The sequence below is a fragment of the Acyrthosiphon pisum genome, chromosome X (genome assembly GCF_005508785.2).
Source record: "Acyrthosiphon pisum isolate AL4f chromosome X, pea_aphid_22Mar2018_4r6ur, whole genome shotgun sequence".
Classification (NCBI taxonomy): domain Eukaryota; kingdom Metazoa; phylum Arthropoda; class Insecta; order Hemiptera; family Aphididae; genus Acyrthosiphon; species Acyrthosiphon pisum.
The window spans coordinates 92,142,795-92,165,065 of record NC_042493.1 but is presented as its reverse complement, the minus strand read 5'-3'; the positions used below and the strand labels follow the sequence as shown (position 1 = coordinate 92,165,065).

The 22,271-nt window shown below is 30.5% G+C and overlaps 1 protein-coding gene across 4 annotated transcripts in view; it reads right to left on the bottom strand.

The window, feature by feature from the left end:
* The window catches only part of LOC100165959 (mediator of RNA polymerase II transcription subunit 12), a 137,772-nt gene that overhangs the window by 61,699 nt on the left and 53,802 nt on the right, over nucleotides 1–22,271 (bottom strand). For all 4 annotated transcript variants that reach the window (XM_008181619.3, XM_029491251.1, XM_029491248.1 and 1 more), the window contains exons 2-6: nucleotides 17,377–17,539; nucleotides 9,738–10,657; nucleotides 7,110–7,331; nucleotides 1,237–1,378; nucleotides 945–1,029 (exon numbers count right to left, since the gene is read on the bottom strand). In XM_008181619.3, coding sequence (XP_008179841.2) covers nucleotides 945–1,029; nucleotides 1,237–1,378; nucleotides 7,110–7,331; nucleotides 9,738–10,657; nucleotides 17,377–17,539 — 1,532 coding nt within the window. The remainder of the gene's footprint in view (nucleotides 1–944; nucleotides 1,030–1,236; nucleotides 1,379–7,109; nucleotides 7,332–9,737; nucleotides 10,658–17,376; nucleotides 17,540–22,271) is intronic.

The window sequence follows — 22,271 nt, the reverse complement described above, 5'->3', positions numbered from 1 at the left end:
ATTATATAGTGTTAATTAAGTCGGTAAAAAATTAATGTAGGCTACTGGCTAATCTTAATAAAAACCCAGACAGCATTTTGTAATGATAATATTATAAGAGTATTATAATAACGTTATACTAATATTATTCATTATTATAATGTTATAATAATATTATTAAACAAAAAATTGGTGTCTGGGAAAGCTTGTGATTTTATAATAGGTTGGTACGTTCGTAGTTTTTTACCAATTATTAACTTAACTATAAATTAACTTATAACTTTCAGCTTATTAAAACTCTTATTAATTCAGATTAACTTAACCGGTTCAAATTAAATCATTAACTGGCCCAGCGTAGGTATAGACCATTATAGGTACTATAAGCTATGTACATAGCCAATTGTGTCATTATGGCTGATACACGTATCGACAGTACTTGTCAGCGCCCACACAGCATTTGGGAAATGATAATATTTTGTGAATATTTTCTTTTCATAATAACGAAATATTGTACTATATGGTTGCATAAAAATGTTGACTTAATATTTTAATATAGTTTCCCGTAAAAATGTTTTATAACTAAAATATTTCCTAAATAATTACGCATTTTTTTTTTAAATATTTCGACAATCATATAATTTTCTTGAAAATATTTTTACCATAGTTGGGAAATATTTTTATACTGTGTGGGCAGTAGCTTATCATAATACAAAACATACTAGTAAATAATAGCTGGATTGTTCGTCCGTCCGTCATTTGAATAAATCGATAATTGTCACTATTGTTAGACGCACAAATATTTAATATGTGTTGCCTCAAAATCCCAACTCCAATATTTGTAATCGCTTAATTATAATCACTCGATTAATCAACATTGCGCACGAGTGTAAATTTGCGGAAATTGTATCATTATGTAGGTATAGTTTATAATCGGGAAATAGGGCAATATATATATAGGTACTCACGTCGTCTTGGAACACGCAGTTTTCAGCCGTAGTGTCGTACGCGGACGATATTATGTTATTGTGGTCGCCGTCAACCGACGCAAATCTAAAATGCAAACACCATTTGAAACAATCGCAAAAACTCAAGGCAGGTAAATTAATATTTTCGTCATTCATGTTTCGCGGTAACATTTCATACAGCCGTCATCGTCACCGCTGTCTGCAGGTTGCGCACAGTGTAGAGAAACTCAACGACGCTAATAAAATCAGCTGCATAACATTAAAATTGTGCATTTGATGCACTATTTTGTACCTGCTGCCGTTGCTGTTGCTGCTGCTACTGCTACTGCTGTTGCTGCCGTTGTAGTACGACGCAGAGTTTTGGGCGTAAGTCACCACCGGTTGGACGACGGTTTCTCCACCGCCGGCCCGGAATTTGTTATTTTGCAAGACACCTGAAATATTATAATAATTTATTAACGCGAATATTAATTACAAACGCCGAATTCGCACGAACCCGATGAAATTAATTAATAACCGCACAAACAATAATTATTATTATTATTATTATTATTAGAGTTGGGATATACCCAGCAACACGGCGTAACGGGAATTTCCGAAAATTCCGGGGAACGTGTTGAAATATTCACGGGAATCGTACAGAATTTGTGGGAACAATTAATATCATAGTTTACGCATGATTAATAATATATAAGGATATTGCGTGATGGTGTTTTGCACTTAAATGTTCAAGTTATTTCCAAAAAGTCAATATTTTAAAATATCTAAAATGTATTCTTCTATACTGCTTAAAATGTGAAAAAATAAATAAAATTCTGTATCAATTGTGATACGTTCACCTATATCATGTCCCTGTACTCTAGTAGAATCGATGGGTCCCATCACAATTGAATTTTGTTCTTTCAAATATTATTACTACTGTCGTCTCACAACTACACGTGCTTATTTCTGCAATATTTCAAACTTTATTACTAGGTATCTGTAAATCAAATATATACCTATATACTTTTTAAGCACATCGATGTTGTAGCTTTATTGTTCGATTTTCATAAATATAATTAAATTGTATATAAACTGATGACTAGAGCGCGGATTTATATGCATTAAAAATCAAACAAATATGCGATGAAAATCATATACACTGAAATTTTGAAATATGCATGAAAAATAAAAAATATGCATAAAAAAATTTGTAAAAATATATATTTAAAATTATGGAACCCTACTTTCAATAACTTTTCTTCATTTTTTTCTAAAATAATATGAATGATAAATGGTCGTAATCGATATTTGCTTATCTTGGTATACCTATTTTATTTCTCCGATTATTGACCTAAGATCATCTTTGGGAAAACCGTTGATACCTACAAGTATACCTAATAATTTATTTTGATGTTAATCGAAACTATAAAAATATTATATTATTTTCTTATATTATAATAGTAAATATTATTTCTTAAAAAACAATCAACATCGATATATGCACTAAAATATGAAATATGCAATTCAAATTGTAAATTAAGCTCTTAATTAGAAAAAATGGGTAAATGTCAATATATGCAAAAATATAAAAAAAGTTTCATTTTTTAAATCGCTATGCCATGAAAAAAATTTTGTATTCACTTCGCATATCATAAGATCAGTCAGAATAAATATGCAAATGCATATAAGTCCACGCTCTACAGTGATGACATACTGGCCAATACTTGGCTTGCGATATGTAAGTCGATAGTCATTGGAATTATTAGATGCTGGTATATTCGAACATTTTTAAATTCGATATTCTTCGCCAGTTTTTTTCATACTAAAAGTCTAACCAAAAATAATATTGCCTCGGTATATAGAAAAATCTTAGATTATAGGCAGATCAATTAAACATCTCACAAAGCGTCTCATATGCCCATACAAAATATTGTACATAAATTAATATTCTTCTTGCTTGAATGTAATGTCAGGTCTCCATCAATTAATATTAAATGACAATTCCAAGGAAATCATAAGTTTTACCCAGTTATCTTTCGGTTTAACTAAAGCACCATAATAATTTCAAAAGTTATGAATATTAATTAAGACTAAATGGAAATTCAAAGGAAATAACAAGTTTTACCCACTTATCTTTTGATTCAAATAATACACTATACACCACGAGAATTTCAAAAAGTTATGAATATAAATAAAGTATGATTAAATTATGGGATCAACTGTTGCTCTTAAGATAATTGTGTATGTTTTGGTAAAGCTTTAGAAAAACAACCCGATGCACTTTAAATAACTTTAAATGACTGTTAAAATAAAAATTCAAATGCAAAATATTAAATATTAAAATGTAAATATAGATAAACTGTACTAAAATGATTAAGTTATATTATAAATGGTCAAAGAATAAAGCTGACAGACGAAAAACTTTTAGCCATTAAGAACTTATTCCCTCTCCTACCACAATACAATAACTATGGAGTTTTGTATGTTCAGAAAATTACTATTGTGGATTTATTCAAGTATTCAACATTTTAGTAAATTGGCACATCCTCTTGTGGAATATAAACTAAAGAAAAATTTTAATCTAAAAATCAACTATTCCGTGTTTAAATTTGAATATAAATCACATTTATCACTTTTAAATCCAAACTTAGGAATAAACCAGATTCATCACCTTTTAATGAACACACAAAAATAAATTTAGTAACCGAAAGTTCAAAAAAAGATTTAAACGTAATAATAATATTCTACAACAAATAAAGAAAATAATAAATTGGACACATATTTTCCAATAAAAATTGAATACTCCACAAAACAATTAATGGGCGTTAAACTTAGAAATAACAGCCCTACATTTCAGTTGTACTCATATCGGTTAGACGGTTATCCAAACTGATTATAAAACTATAATTAAATAATTATTAATTATAAAATCTGAATCGACAGTTGTATTGAACATACTAAGAATTAATTAATTGGTTTTGATTCCCAAATAATTTTTAAGAAAGCAATTTTTAATCGATCTTCAGAACTATTTATGAAAAAATAGTAGATTTATCAGTGGAAAATGATCCAGTCTTGCCTAATAATACCTAATCTAACCTATATAAGACTTGAAAGTGAATAAAAAAAATCTCGATATATGGATTTTTAACGTTTCAGAGTATAAACATGCCAATTGATGATACTTAGATTATAATATCCGGAAATATTCTTACAAATTTGTTCCTAATATGTAGCCCATCTTATGAGCAATCAGTTTTCCCACAAAACCTCTCACAAACGCTTCGTCCCGCAATCTCAATAGAATACTTGAAAATAATAGCACAGTTTGGTCAGTTTTCAAAACTAAAGCCAAATTAAGTCAATTTAATTCGTGGAGTGGAATCTGGTCTACGTATGAAGTAATATAGATTCAGCGGTATTAAGTATTAAAATCAGGTAAAAACTAATGCCAGTGATCAAAACTGATATATCTCAATTATTCCGTTGTCTGGAAACAAAAAAAAGTCCAACTTACCTATGTACATATTAATCCTCTAAGTAATATATCACGTAAATGTAAAACTCTATTAGGTACCTATAGGTTGTTATGATAATGTAAGCCTATTCGTTTTAAATTAAGTTTACATACCTAATAGATGTAATATTCATAAAATATATCATGATTATAATATTATTCTAACTGAAACTCGAACCAATAATATAACATAAATGGATTAACGAACTCAGAGATTTTTTTTTTAATATATAAGTGTGTTTGGTAACTGTGTTAGTGGTGAGTAGTGTAGCTATACGTGTACGTCTAATAGAATAGATAATCCTATTACCACCATAGAATATAGATCAGTTGTCCGAGTCCGTTTCACAGGTACTGCTGCAAACTTTAAAATCTGGACGTGCCGTATCCACATATAAGTAAATATAGAATTAGACGGAACATTCAGTAAGATAACATACAACAAAAGCTTGCAAGAAGTGGAACTTGTTTCGAGGATTTGTTTTGTTTGGCTATATCCTCGAAGGACTTTCATTTCTCTCACCCTTTTGATAAAACTCAAGCCATAATAATCTCACTTAATCCTTTTGGCACGACTACGCATCCTTGTCTTCGAATAAAATGCTCTGTCCAGGTGTACATAAGTCTATTATACAGGTTACATATTATACCAACAGTCCTAACGATTCGTGTTAAAAAACTGTCTACCTTTGAGACTGGTGGTTATCGATGATGTTTAATGTTTATACTGATTTAAGATTAAAAACATTTAATACCCACCGTAAATATGAATAATAATATATGAATAATAAATTATTTTATCACCAATCTGTGAAACTTGCTGTTTAAGTAATGTTTCAGTTAAACACGGCCTTCTATTAAATTGGTTTCAGGTTTCTCTATCTAATTGTTAGCTGATAGAAAAAATGACTAATATCTAATCGAGTGTAATTAACACGTTAGGTTCCTGTAGAGTGCCTCGAGGAGGCCATTTACCTCCGATGTTATTTTACTGTTCATAAATGATTTAGATTTTAGATAAGACGGTTAAATACACTAATTAATGTCTAATGTTTGCTGACGACTTAAAATTATATTACCAAATTTGTGATCAGATGGATTAAGTATGCTAAATCACAAAGTGACTATTAAACTGTTTCTTGACGGGATGTGACGTTAACAGTTTATGTACAAACACAACCAAATGTTTACAAAATATATCTTTCTCACATCGCAGCTTAGCTGTTGGTTAATTTGAATTACATGACTAATAAATCATAGTATTCTCCGTTAATAATTAGGACGTGTCTGGTGATCAAATGATTTAAAATTTACCATCAGACAAAAATATGTATAAAAAAAACTATTCGATTTCTAAGATTTATTTAACGCAACAGTTAGGACTTAAATAATCATAATGCATTAAAGTGCTATTTTTCCATGAATGTTGCCCTGTGAATTGGAACCAAATCACTGAATTTTGGTTGAGCCAAGTTGAGACTATTCAAAATGGTGTTTTTAAATTGTTATTACCTAAAATATTACTAGCAACAAAATATAATCATTCTATAATAATACAGCTGCTAAATTTTGTTGCCTTGAACCGCTGTCTCAAAATGGTAGTTATAATATAATATTATATAAATAATAAACAATAATAATATAAACTGTCCAAATTTACCATCTCTAATTACATTTTAAGTACCTATATACATTTAACTTTATGATTTCCTATAGATAATCACCGGCAGAATAACAGTCACTAAATCACCACAAGTACAGTCGTAATAATTTTGTTGATTTCGACTTATTTAATAATCTTTTCACTTTTGTGTTTACAATGCCTACCAATACAATGTCGATTAAAAAATATATGTTTTGTAATTTATGCACTTTTTGGCGTATTAATAATAATTAATAAAATGTGTCAAAATAATATATAAAAAAATATATTTTAAATAATAACAATATTTTTTCTTATACGAATTAAAAAAAACATAACTTTGATAGTAAAAATGTATTGGACATAGATTTAAAATTAGACGAATGAGTCTTAGTAAAAATACCAATAGGTATGTAAACACAAATCGTCTGATATGATGGATCATACACAGCTATAGTGGCTATATTGCTATAGGTAAAGAACCATAATAAAGAAATTGAAACCCAATTATATATTTAATACAATTACTTAAACATGGTAAGTTAATAAATGTGCCAATACGTATAATAATATAACCAGTAAAATAAATTATTGACATCCTGCCGGAATTATTTTTTGTACCTATATTGATGTTCCTGAAAAGTGGTGTCAGGATGTTACTCGTTAGTCGTTGCACCTAACCTAAATAAAAATTGCACCGTTCACAAATTAAGTTTAAATTGTAAAAATGAATAGGTAACGCTCAGTGTGCCATAAATAGGTATTTCGAAATCAGTGGTGGTACGCTGCGATAAAATATCAGCTATCGAACGTTCTAATTATTTTTATAAGTTAGGTATAAATCGCTATAAATCGTTAAACGAAATCGTTATGACAATATGACCGTCTACCGTGGGCGCGTTCGTTTAACATTTATTAATGACATTTTCATTAATATTATTCATATTATTATTATTGTAAAACAATGAAACTTATTGCATAAAATGTTTTTTACACACAATACGTTATACTGTAGAAGTCGTACCGGATTGTATCGTAGACGACTGGTTGAGTTTTTTCGATCGGGTCTGATCGGTAAAGGCGGACGCTGCCGAAGAGTCATCGTTCGACAACTTTGACCTTTGATGCGAGTCCGAACTGCCCGAATTCGCCGCAGCGTATTTCATCATGAACCGCTCGTTGTCGACGATCTGGTGGTGCAAGTTAACCGCCGCCGAGCAGCTACTGTTGTTCAAACCGGAAATAGCTAGAAAACGACGCGAAAACATTATAATAATTGTCGGTCCAGAAAAAAAAAAATCCGTTTTATGTAGGTATTAAAAATGTAAATTGTTTCACACTTTTACGTTTAACGTTGCCTATTTAGAATTTAAACGCCGTTTAAATGTTTTATTGATATAGAGATTTTTAACGTTACATTGGTTTTGCGTTAGATTTCATGAATTCATCATACATATTTTTAATATTATTCTTGATTTAGGTATTCCGTAATTGTTATAACTATTATATTATATTATACTAAAGTCTTAATATAATTTAGGTTACTGGTATTATTAATTTTTTGTTTTTAATGCGTTTAAAATGTCAATCATTTTTTTTTTCAAAGTTTAACGTCGTCGTTGATAGGTAAAACGTCATCGCTTTTTCTTTTAGACGACCCAAAACTCAAACTTTATATAAAGTTCTAGCACACCAGCAACAATGCCAACTATGTTGAATCGTAATTTATAAAATAAAAAATTTAATTTAATTAAAAGACAAGCGTAATTTAAATACCAGACATAAATAATAATATATCCTTCGTTATAATATATATTGTATACGTCAAATACCTCATTGTCGTTGTGTATGTTCTGTATAAATACGCGTCGTCACAGTTTAATAAATAAATTTAAGATAAAATAATTTGAAAAACTGTAGTTTTCAATTGAAAATAAAAACTATAATCGCATGCATGTGGAAACGACCACTTAACTCCGATAGCAATTATACTGGTCATTGTGTTTGGTCAGTAAAGTGATCAATCATCAGTGACAATTGATGGTTTGAAACGCGTACCACATCGATCGGCGTAAGTTCGCCGTGAGACAATGAAAAACGCAGATAATCACTATACATTTGATGACCAATTTGGTAATTATTTCGTCCAAGTGTGATTTTTTTTTCAGATCTCAGATCGAGCGTGCACGTTGACAAGCACCGGCGGACCTACACTACGACACAACTTGAAGGAAATAGTTGAAAACGATATGTTTGTAAAACCCCGTGCAACATATATTGTGATCGGCGTTCACTGACGCAATTTGCAGCTTCAGGGGGCGCCTGCAAACATGCACTTTAGAAAACTACCAATGTGATGGGATATTCTGACGTTTTTCATTTTTATTTATATATAGTGGGCTATATCTGAAAAAATAAAGTTTATTGCGTCTCGTATAGGCACTTTGTACTTTCCGAGTAATTTGTATTTGAAAACCATGATGCGTTTCCCGTGATGGGCACTATGTATAGTTTAAAATATCATATGTAGGTATTCGATAAGGTTAGTGGATGAGACGGTGAGGAGGGTGACTTCGAGATAGGTGAGGGGGCAGTGTCTCGCTCACACCATACGTTGTAACTTTTTAAAAATGTTCTTTGTTTTTTATAGTATATTTTTCTGTAACTGAACTATTTCTGATTACATTACTATCATTGTATATGAACGATAAAAAATGCATAATATTAATTAATATTCATAAATCATAATACATAATATTAATTACTATCATAGTATTATACTAATAAGTAAATGGTTACATTATACTACATTTATATTATATTTGAATGTCGACATTCAAATATAATATAAATGAGATCTTATTATTATGTGGTTGAAATTGTCCATTCGTAATAATTGCTTAAGACGATGAGGTAATACAATTGTCTTCATCTATAACTAACGCAAACTGTCATGTTAAATTCTACGTTCATAATCCGTTTTACTCTGTTGGTTTTAAATTTTAATATGGAACTCATTTTAAAGGTAAGAATTATGTTTAAGGCAACATGTAGGCTTTTTTCGATATTTTAAAATTTTAAATGTTTTGTAAATTTTAAAATAGGTGCTATTATAACTTGCTCCAAAATTAAAATATGGAAAAAATGTACAGGAGGCCTAAATAATAATCTTTAATTTTGATAATGTGTAAATTTACTATAATATTAAAAATAACAGAGCAAAATTGATTGTTTTGAACTTAAAATTGTATAATTTAGGGGTAAGTGGCGTCCCCTCCAGGGAAATCCCTAGACCTTTTAGTAGGGATGTGGAGAAAATTAAAGATCTTTGCTTTTGTTATGAATTGCACATCCATTTTTGGAAAATAATTTCTTTACTATTATGGATGGGTAAAGGTTTTAGAAATAGTTGTGCCACTTACTACCACAATATAATTTTTAATACACGCCATTTTGATCACGTCGTGATTCATCACGTTTTAATTTATATAAATATGTTTATTATTCTAATATTAATGATAAATACTTAAAAAAATACGAAAAATCGTCAAAGGACAAGTATATGCTCAGTTGATCAAAATAAAAAAAAATTCTCCCCCGCTTTTATAATATTACAATATTGTCACATGTACAAATATAACATAATACTGACCGGTCAACGTGTTGGCCATCTGTCGCTTGCGGAGGCTCGTCACACCGTCGGCGCCCGTCGGACTGCTCAGCTCGTCTTCGTCCTCGGGTATGGTGTACACGTCCGACGCGTTGGCGGTGGTCGCGTTGCCTCCATAGTACGCTTGCTGTTCGCTGCAATACTGCTCCTCGCGACGCTGTTGCTGTTGCTGCTGTTGCTGTTGCTGCATCCGGGCGGTATCGACGTCGTCCAACAGTACTTGACCGTTCTCGTCCAACATGGGCATCGGCCGCAAGTTCATCAACTCGACGCCGCCGCCGGCCAGGCACTCGGCCAGGCTCACGTCGTCGCTGGAATCGGACCCGGAACGCTCTCCCTGCAGCTGTTGCTGTTGCTGCTGCTGCTGCTGTTGCTGCTGCAGCAGCTGTTGCTGTTGCTGCAACTGTTGCTGTTGCTGCTGGTGGTATTGCTGCGAGTTTCCGCCGGCGCCGACTCCGTACGGCATGGACACCTCGTTTTCCGGCGATACGGGCGACAGCTGTTCCTCCGGCGACAACTGTTGCTGGTGGTAGTCGTCGTAACCGTGTTGCTGGATGTGCCGCCTGGCCGCTGCCGCCGCAGCCGAATTGTAACCGCTGTGCTGCTGATACGAGCCGCCGACGGGTTGCTGGTACGCCGAAGTAGGGGCGTGTTGCTGCTGTTGTGAGTACGACGACGACGACGACGGCGCCATTGACGACGACCCGCCTGCACCACCCGACCCGTCTCTGTGCTGTTGCTGCTGGTAGACGTTACGGTCCTGGTACGACGCGTTCTGTTGCTGTTGCGTGCCACTTTTGCTGTTGGTACTGTTGTAGTACGTGGCGTCTTGACCGCTTGACGACGCGTAACTCCCGTTAGTTGCAGTTTCACCTCGAGACGACGAAGTCATCGCCGTCGTTCTGTAGAACACACAACAACGGTTAAAAATGAAATTTGCAAAAATCATAAATATCTATGAATAGCACAAATAGAGGGAAAATATTTTAAAAATTATGTGATGTCTAGTAAATGTGTACACATTGACTATATTATATTGTTTAAATATTTTGTGACAATTTCAAGTCTCTACGGTTATTTAATTTTGAATTAAAACGAAAAACAAATCTAAACATTTTTAGATTAATCCATAATTTTGTCCAAAATAAGTTTTGAGTACAAATTTTCCCTACTTACTTTTGAACTGGGAATTTCCAATTTTAACCTCCCATTATTAACTAGATACAATTTTCCACTTGAAACCATAGTTAAAACAACTCTAGAAAATAACTGTTGGTCCGTTTTGTAGTACAAAAGTCTCATAAGAGTCCGGTATGGACCCGAACTTCAGCCCCACTCCCAAAACTCTAACATCATCATTATTACCGAAACCCGATTAACCCGAAACTCAAATAATTTTTTAGTAAGCGAATTTCATGAGATGATGTGTAATTTTGTAAGTACTTACCTATTATACCTATAACTATCTTTTGTGATTATAGTTCGATTTTTTTTTATTATTATAGTTATTTAATAATAATTATTGACGGGAATAATATATTACGATCGAAATGGCATTGTACCTATATTTCTACTTAATATTTACGCATTGCGCTTCGTTTCGTCAATTCGTTCGGCAAAAATTATATAGTATCGTCTATATCGATAAAATTTGTTGAAATTAAATAATGTTCTAAGGAACATAATATTCTGCATATAATCTAAAAAATTTGATACTTAACACGGTTTTTAAATTAAGTTTTTCCCGAACTATACTCAACCCATTACCCATATTAACCCGAACGGGGCACGACTTTTGTACCTACATGAAATAATTTTGAATATCGAATTGAATTTTTATTTCCGTTGTTTGAACAACCGAATACCTACATCCAGCACCGGAAACCCGAAACCCAAATAAAATATACGTTTCGGATGCAAAGCCCTCATTATATCGGCACGCACGAGCGCAAAGCAAATTACCATATACTTGCAGTTCATATATATATATATATATATATATATATATTTATTTGGAGGCACGCCCCCAAAGGTACCACCTACGTATAATCGAATAAAACGCGTCAAACCTAATAACAGAGTTTTGTATTTGTATTTTTTTTTTTAGTTATGTTTATCACTGCATGTATTACTTAAAGTGCCCTGTTATTGATTAAACCGTCAGCAGGCGGTCCTATATTGTTGCGCTTAATTTCGTTTTCTTCGTAACGTTTAAATAAACATGAGCCGCGCAAACAAAATAATAATAATAATAATAGGTACAGGTAATATAGGTGTAACTACATTATAGTATACATTTTCGTCGAACAATTAGCAGCCACTCGAAGCTGCCGACGTCGTAATACAACATTTTTCGGCTTTTTAGTCTTAGTTCGTTTTTGGCGACAATGCAATTATACCCAATTATTATTTTAGCCAATATAGGTAGGAGGAGTTCGGTTGAACAGCAGCCGCCAACACGATTCGAGAGAAAAATTATAACTTCGACGGGCTTACCTGCAGAGGTAATTGCCAATACCGAGCGAGTCAATTTTTATTTTTTTTTTATCTCGGTTGAGTTAACATTAACCAGAAAAAGTTAAAAGTTAATTTAATATTTTGTCGACATAATTGGGCGGTGCCCGAGTTAAAAAAAAAAAGTGAATACACCATTTAATATTATGACGTGCAATATATACAATGTAGCCTATACTTCACATTTTTACAAACTGAAAACTGTAATAATTTAGTGTTTATACAGTATTTCTATATAATAGGTACCCAAATATTTCATTCAAGATTTTCGTCGCTAAAAAGAAACAATAAATTCATAACCGCAAACATTACTCGAAATATTTTTCGACATGAAAACGAGGTCGACTGAAGTATAATAAAATATAATTGAAAACAATATAAATTACTTGACTATTAACTTCTTGAATTGAAAATTGAAGTCGTTGATTTCGCGTTGATTAAAAAACAATTAAGTTACGCCGGTATCTAAATTAACGGAAACCCAAATATAATTAGTAAAGTCAAAAAGTCAACTTGATAATTTACATAGATACCTACGTATCGTTTGCGCATGACTCAAATGTCCACGATCAAATACTTTAAAAATATACATATTATTACCTATTATTATATTACGAAAGTTCGTCTGCGACGACGGTCTGTATACTCGCCGGCACCACGGTATCAGTGGTTATAAACATACACCTAATGTGAGGATAAAATTATGTATGTCGGCTGAGTGTGAAACAGTTCTAGTATAGATAATCATATTATAAAGGTATTCGAAGGCATCCTAGGATGTTTGAACGGTGACCGGTCGGTAAAAATATCTTTCGAAAACAATAATGTCTTGACCTATTAAAACCGTATTTTTCCAGATATAGATCATAATAATATGATATATGACATTATAATATCAGTGTAGGTATCCTGCAGACTTCAGCTTGATATCTCCAACTAATTATATTATTGATATAATGATATTGTTATGAAATCCTTGGGATTGTATCAGAGCCGGATTACCATAGGTGCAAAAGGAGCTCTTGCTCCAGGGCAGCAAATTTTCGTGGGTAGCATATAACTTTTGTAATAGAAATATTATTAAATATTGTGCACATGTTTTATTCAATGTGAAATCGAGTAATATTATATTTTAAAATATAAAATTATAAGCTATAGCACTGAATAATGTATATAATAATATTATTAGGATGGACTAGCGAATAGTTTAACTACAATTATAGTGGTAATAATCACAGTTTACATAGAATTTTGTAAAATTTCGTTATAAATAAACGACTTCTGTAATTTTGTCTGATCGATTTTGTCTGTGCCGCGTAGATTGACTACGTTTGTTATCGTGTTATCTTTGTTAAAGTATACGTACCTGCGCCTATTATATATAAATATGTCAATATAAAAAAATGTGTACTTTGGAATTTTCATTTATGCTATGTATGTATGGTATCCAATAAAAGTAACTCTGAAAGCACTTCGGTTAGAAAATATTGATTTATCTAATGTAATTTCATTATATACTTCATTGAAGGATTATAATATTGTATTGAAGAGATTCGAAATTCTTTCTATAGAAGCAAAATCTCAAAGTGGTTGTGAGACATTTGTTTGGGAATCTTCGAGAAAAAAATTACATCAGTATTATTAGATGATGATAAGAACGCTTTGGACATTGTTAATGTGGGATGTAAAAAAATGAAAAATGAAACATTTTTAGTAATTATTGACAAATTCATTTTTGAATTAAATAAGACAATGTAAAGTGACACTGAATTGAATGATAAATTTAGATTTTTATTAAATATTGAAAACTAATGATTAGCTGATAACATTCGAAAAAAAAAGTAGGAACCTAGTTGAATTTTATAATATAGATTTAGAAAGTGCCAGGATTTAAATGCTCAAAAAACTATCTGAAAATAATCATTTTTGACGCAATAATGCCTTTAAAAATATCACCGACATTTGTAACTACGCAAGCAATACGAATTTGGGTTTAACTTTTGAAATTTTTAACACTTCTTTATCTTTGTTTACTAATAATAGGTAATACAAAAACAAAATACCAAACTGAGCAGGGATGAATAATACCTATCCAAAAAGCCATTAAAGAAAATATTATGAAAACAATATTTCTTGATAAAATGTTTTAAATTTCCTAATCTACACTAAAAACTTACACAAATTGCACAATACATTAGTATTATATTGTTATGAAGTAACAATTAATAGAATTACCTAAAAATGTTTAAAAAAAATGCAAAGTTAAATTTCCTCCTTTAAAGTATCTGTTGCATGAAACTTATTATGTATACTGCATATAATGTAGAACATCCAAAAAATAAGGCACTTTGCATTGAAATCCTGCCATCATTATTTAACAAAATCAATTAGTGATTCTTATAGAATATTGGTAAAAACATAGTATTGATCCTAAAGCGTTTTATATTACAGTAAATTAAAATGTAGTTCGTGTCTTACTACTCTTATAAAGATAAAACATTTTAAATGACTTGTACAGGTATACCAGGATTCGATTAAATTTTATTATTATGATTGAAATTTAAAAGTTAAATTTACCACATACTAACTTATAATCAATAATCTATTTAGTAAAATTAAATAAAAATGAAACTATGCGTTTTAATAATAGCTGAACAAATGCATAATATAGTATTAGTGGGCTTCGATCCCCGCTCGCTCCACTTGCCAATCCTCATGTAATTGTTCAACCCCCTCAGAGGTTTAATCTAAAATGCTTTTTATAATTCAATACTCATCACTGTCATTATTTATTCTTTTTATTATTATATTTTTGGTTGCCATAGCATTCATAAAATACTGCAGGAAAACAAAAAAAAAAAAAAGTACAAAAATGGTTTATATAATAGAAGGACAGATATCTATAATATACACATATTATACCTAAAATATGAATTTATATTAAATTAACTACCTAGATAAATATTAATATAATAGATTTTGTGCGAAAAAAAAAATAATAAAAATACGATATTTAGTTCAAAGATAATAATTTTTATCTAAGGTATTTTAACACGATGACCTGGAACAGTTAGGAATTTCTATACAACACAATTGTGTGCTAGATATTAGAAAATCGATTTGAAATAAAACAAATAAAAGTATATTTTCTAAGACAGGGAAAGTAGGTAATTGATCTGCTGTACAGTAATGTCTACTGTCGAGGTGAATTGGCCACTGTAATGGATGTGTTCCGTTTGAATTCAATAATAAATCATTACGGTCAGCCTAAATTACTATAGTTACATTTATTTTATTAAGTATTTACATTGCTATCGTAGTAATATGATTTATTATTAGTATTTGGTTGGTTGGAATATTTTTTGCCAAAAACATAGCGTTTATTATATTGTCAATATTTCACAATATTATTATATTAGTATAATATAATATTCATATCATATTATATAATTAGCTTTGACTCAATAAAGAATAACTGTAGAATGGTGTGAATAGGCTCGATGTATAAAATATAGCTAATAGAATAAAATTAACCCAAATATATTGAAAATGCCATTGTGTACATATATAAAATATAATTATGTTCGCAAAGTTTCAAGTTTCCACGAAAAATGTTATTGAATTACAACAAAATAACTAAAATCGTTATTCTTCGTTTAAATAACTTATTTCGTCAATTTTTAATTTCAAAATATGTTTATAAAAAACGTACTCCCATAATTTTTTATTCCCATATTTTTGAGTTTCATTACGAATATTAATGAGAACCTTGTATTACATTATCAAATATTTTTACCGAGCCTGAAAATGTTTATCAATGCTTTTAGAAAAACTAGATAGAAATTAATTGCAAATTTAGGCATGTATATTCTTGATGAAAAATTTGAAATTTGAATGATTACAAAAAAAATTAAATATTTTTATTGACCATAGAAATAATTTAAGAGAACATTCTCAAGTTTTTTTTTGACTTAAAAACAAGGATTACTTCGATACTGAAAAAGAGCTAAGATAAGTCTCCAATAATTATATCAATTATAACAATTATATTTATAAATATCACAAAAAGAGCCTGAGAATTTTGAAATCTAAGTCATCAGCTATTAATAAATTAATGGTAATACGAATAAACATAAAATGATATGTCTCTATGGTCATTTTTGAGTTACAAAAATAAAACTAAATCTTATCTTTTAAAAAATTAAAATTTAGTCGGTAAATTGATTTATCTGTACAACATCCAGTTTTTCCTAATTTTTTTTTTCTGTTTTTCCTGATTATTTTGAAAAAGTACAAACATTTTTATTTTTCAGTTTCAATTTCATTTTCATTTTAAAATCAATATCGCTCCGCTCGGAATTTAAAACGCGATGCGACGTGTTATTACAGTAACGTTTGCGCTCAAGCGTAAAATCGGGTTTATAACTCAATAGCGAAGTGTTACATAATATTATTATAAGAAAAACCGCGTGACAAAGTAAACAACTGAAAAAAAATTCATGGTGATTCACTCGAACAGTGTTTGTTGATATTATAATTTACCGCTGATATGCCGGTTTGCATGAACAATCACTAAACATTTAACGAATCAATACAGTGAGCTAATGGTACATTAAACATACACGATTTAGTGGCCCATGATTAGACCATACAATTTTATTGAACGATTAAGTTAATATTTAATACATTTCTCATGCAACCCGACAATAGACTACTAAGATATTTATAAAAATAGTGGTACCCGAACGGTATATAGGTGTCGAATGGTTTTTCTTTTCAAGAACATATTATTATCATCCAAGACTTGAAATCGATTTTATTTATATTTACCATCGACCCCGGTATAGCTGGTTGGCGTCAGTCCATTGGCGCAAACAGGGGGGGGGGCTTTAGGGGCTAAGTCCCCCAAAAATTTCCATAGCCCCCCCAAACATTTTCTGCATTTTGTTTTAAGTTTATTCAATATTATCAAAGTAAGGCTTTAGTCGTCGTCCCCCAAAAAAAAAAAAAAATCCCAAACGCTATTTGCGCCTATGAGTGTCACTATATTATTACCTCACATAGGCATTTGTCATATACCCGTAATAAGTCCTGCGAGGTTACCTACCTAGTCATCGTCATATGCGGCGGCGTCACCGGGGCGGGTTCAGTGGCGTCCATGTTCTTCGCCTTGGCCATGACGTTCTGGATCAATGCTCGTTCTTCGGCACTCAGGTGGCTCAGGTCCAGGCTCAACGGGTCCGGGTCGGCGGTCGCGGTTTCCAGTGTGCCTGCAAGAAACACGTAAAATAATATTATAAACATTATTATGTCATAATAATAATATTAGGTACAAGACGCGATAACGATTATACGCAGACCGCACGAGTTGGTATAAACCACTTTTATTGTTAGTAAAAAGGTACTTTTCCGTTTTCGCTTGTATATTTTAAATACAGACGCGAAATAAACATCGACTTAAAAATTATTCAAAGAGCATTTGAAATACATTTGTCAATAAATTATGAACCTACTTACTAACAAAAGTACAAAGAACAAAATATACAGAATATACTTTGGCAAGTAGATATTTATAAAGTAACATAAATACTCTTAATATATTTTTTGGTTCATTTTATAATCAATACCAATTATTTTTCTTTGATGTTGAAACTCAAAGCTATATAGTGGTTCGATTAAACTTTATACACTATACCTACAACTGTAACTACACAATTACGGCAGTATCATGATGTGTACATAATATAATATTTAGGTGACGTATAGGGGTGACGGTATTTATTTTATTCTTTTGATATTTTGAAAAAAAAAATTTCATATCGGTATAGCTGGTACCTACCTACCGGAAATATAATTATTAAACCGATATTTCGATACGGTTTTTTCGGAATTTTCGATATCACTATAATACATCGGAAATGACGATATTCCCAGTGTATCCGATAATTTTGATAATACCGTTATTAATATAAATATTATAAATATAATTTATGATATATTTTTGAATAAAGAACGAAAAAAAAACAATACTGTTATATTTCGTTAAAATATATATTTTCGTACAAATTAAAATTTCCACAAAAATAAATTGAGCTAATAAATTATTAAAATTTTTTTTTTGTTTCAGTATGACTATTATGAGAAACTTTGTACAAGTATATATCATTTTTTAAGCTTTTTAACCGAGTGAACAATTTGTTTCGACGTTTATTGGAAAAAAAACTAAAACAAATCAAAAATTTAAAATGTCTATAAAAAGCTCAATATTTTAAAAATTATACACAAAGAAAATTATAACATAAACGTTTGGTGAACTTTTCAAGTATCTGTAAACGGATTGGTTTTTTTTTAATCACAACACAATAAGAAAATTGTATAATGAGAAATCGTTATTTTACGGATGAATTTCATCAAAACATAAACTTTCAGACACTCATTAAAATGTTTGTAGAATTACGCTCAACTTTTTTGTGTTTATTCCAGTAATTACAACTTACGAGGAAAAATATTATGAATTTATAACCACAAAAAAGTTTGCACATTTTTATGTACTATAGAAGTACTTAGAGGTACTTAGTAGCTAATAAGACGTAATAACAAATAATTGGATTTATGTTCGGAAAAACATAATAAAATGTAGGTACCTAACTATCCTTACTTAATTATATATGAATTCACAAAATGTCGTGTGTCTGTGTATTACGATATTTTCATTTATTTTTCTATTTCTTCCTTAAAATATAATAATATTATGTATACAATACACACACGCGGCACCCGCAATATAATCGACAACGGTGTTTGAGTTTATTTTAGGAGTATAATGCTGGGTTGCATAAACAATCACTAAAGATTTAATGAGTCATTAGTGAGCTAATGGTCTCTTAAACTTGATTTAGTTGCCCACGATCGGTCCAATTAATTTCAGCAAACTATTAAATTAATCAATTTTTCATGCAACTTATAGCCATATAGGTATATCAAGTATAAAACGAAAAAATCCCATTGATTTTATTTCTGAATAGAAAAAAACCTAATGTTGATAATCCAAACAGAGACGATTATAATTTTTTATATTATATTATAATTATTATTGTCTATGAAATAAAAACTTTTGAATTCAAAATACAAATGAAATTATATTTTGAGTACCTATTTAGAAAATACTTTTATAATAGATTTATTAAATACTTTTACTGAAATGATTAAGAAGTTTTGTAATATTAGAGTACAATAATTCTATAATAGGGGGACGGAGTGGCTGAGCTGACTAAGGCAACGGTTGCAACACGCACCGACGCCGGTTCGAAACCTCGGCTGCGGGCGGCATTTTTCTTCGGTCAAGTCACGGTATCCGGAGAGAAGTGCTGCCATCCCCCACCCGGGCATGGCAGATACCTACGGGTGCCACTAAAAAATCTGCCAAACTAAAAAACACACGTGTTTATTGTTTAACCCTACAGTATACCCTCCCCCACAATTAAAATCCACCCAATGGCCGAAAATTCCACGGGTTAATTAATTAAAAAAAAAAAATTCTATAATCATATTATATCAGTTTATTTTTAGTAGATATATTATATCACTGTGGTAATAATTTTACACGTGAATGGGTAAACGAATTAATTATGATAAAATTCGTTACCTATACAGGTAAGTAAGGCCGTAACTGTGAGGGTACAGGGGTCCGGACCCCCACCGAATTTTTAAAATAAAAAAAAAATTAGATATGAATACCTACAGTTTATTGATTTTTGTATTAAGAATAATTTTATATTTTCGTAAAAGTAGAAATAACGAGAAGATAATAGTTTTTATATTTTGAACGTGAAAATGATGAGTATTGAGACCTATCTATGTAAAAAAAATGTTGCCCCCTTCCCGCAGAATTTTTTCAATTTCCTATTTTTAGGTACCTATAGGTATAAAATTATTATAATATTATACCGTAATATATAATATTAATAATATGTAAATATGAATACGGAATATTATGCGATACTGATGCGTTTATAGATATACATTATACTTAATATAATGTTATTATTTTCTCACACTTCCGCGCTCAATCTATTTCACTGAGTCGAACGAGGTCAAATTATTTTCGTAATATTGACTTGAAAAATTAAAAGTTAATATTCTCCAACAAGATTCTTTACACGAGATTATACTTATAAGCTTTAAGCCATATCTGCAAGGAACACCACGTACGGTTTATATAGAAGCTTGGAGCGTATACTGGTCACAGGTAGTTTATAGAATCATAATCAACATAATAATATATCGTATAAATGTACTTATATACCTATAAGTACCTACGTCATAACTCATAATATAGTATGCTCAGCAGTGAAAGGATGAAAAATAAATACTTCTTTAGATCGTGTCATGTAAGAACATGATTGATGTATAACATGCACTTCATACAACTTGATGATATAAACTATAATAATATTATGTAAAAGAAACAAGACGGACACAATGTTTAAACCTATATTTATAACATTTTTCGCTAAACTGTTCTAAAAATACAATATATTAAATTAATTTCAAACTTAAGTTAGTTAACTCTTCAAACGCATAATAAATTATACAAAACAAATATAAGTTCTTTGCGATGGGCGTAGCAACCTGGGCCGATATCGATAACTGATATTAAAATCGGAACTATAGGACATAAATTCCCCAGACAAAAATTTCCATGGACATAATCTCCCCAATTATTTTATAGTTGTAATTTCTATGACTTTAATAAATTATAGATGAAGTATACCTACAAAATGGTAAAAATACAATTTTTATTTTTATTAAAATGTAATATAAATAATATATTAAAAACACATTTTTTTAGAACAATATTGTTATTTCATGACTTAAAATGTTGTAAAAGAAATACATTACAAAACGTTAATAGTTTTTGAAACGATGAATGGTTCATGAAAAAACTATCACAAGTTACCTTTAGGTATTATATATTATATATAACTTATTTACTAATGATAAATAATATTATATTAAAATATTGTGTTTGAATTCTTAAAGAAATTTGAATTTGCATTTCCAAATGTCCTGTTCAAAGACTAGATTAAAATAAAGGATAAAAATAGTAGACCAAAGTTTTCACAATAAAATGTATTCACGTATGAACATTTATATTTAGTGTGATGTGTTAGTATTGAGTGTGAATTAATTGGAATATTTTTTCCACCCCCTGAGAATTAATGGGAAGACTTTGTTCGGGGAGATTATCGTCTGGGAATATTTTGTCCGTTTCTCATTAGAATCGGCTGGTAGATACTATCGCCTATCGGTACAACAAGTAGGCATAGGTTTTTTTCGAACAAATTAAAGTATAAACCCGAAGTAATTCGCATTTCAAAAATTATTTGTCCATTTAAAGACGAAATTAATATAAAAGATAAAATAGTAGACCAAAGTATTCACCTATGAAAATGTACGTTTAGTGTGATGTGTATTGAGTGTGAATGAATCGAGGAATTTAATCCTACCCCGTAAAAATATGCTAAGATTTTGTCCACTCCCTAAGTATGTATGGGAAGAGTTTGTTCGGGGAGATTATTGTCTGAGGATATTCGGTCCGTTTCCCAATAAAATCGGGTAGTATAGATACTATCGGTATAACGGGTAGGTATAGGTTTTTTTCGGACCGATATTAAGCCCGAAATAATTCTGGTCGCATTTCAATTCGTAGGTATGTAATGTTAATAAAATATGTTTTATATCTATTAAAAATCATCAGATAAATGCAATATATGAATGCGTGTCAGACGCAATTATAGGTACTTTATGATTTATTTCATGCTTTAAATATTAACAAACGATAATGTCACAATATTAATATTATCATCTCGATCAATGGTTATACAATATAAATGTTTTAAACGATAATGAATATTCATAATATTATTATATGAACTAATCGAATAAACTAATAGCTAAAAAGAATTTTATTATTTTTTATTCAAGTCGTGTATTAAGGGG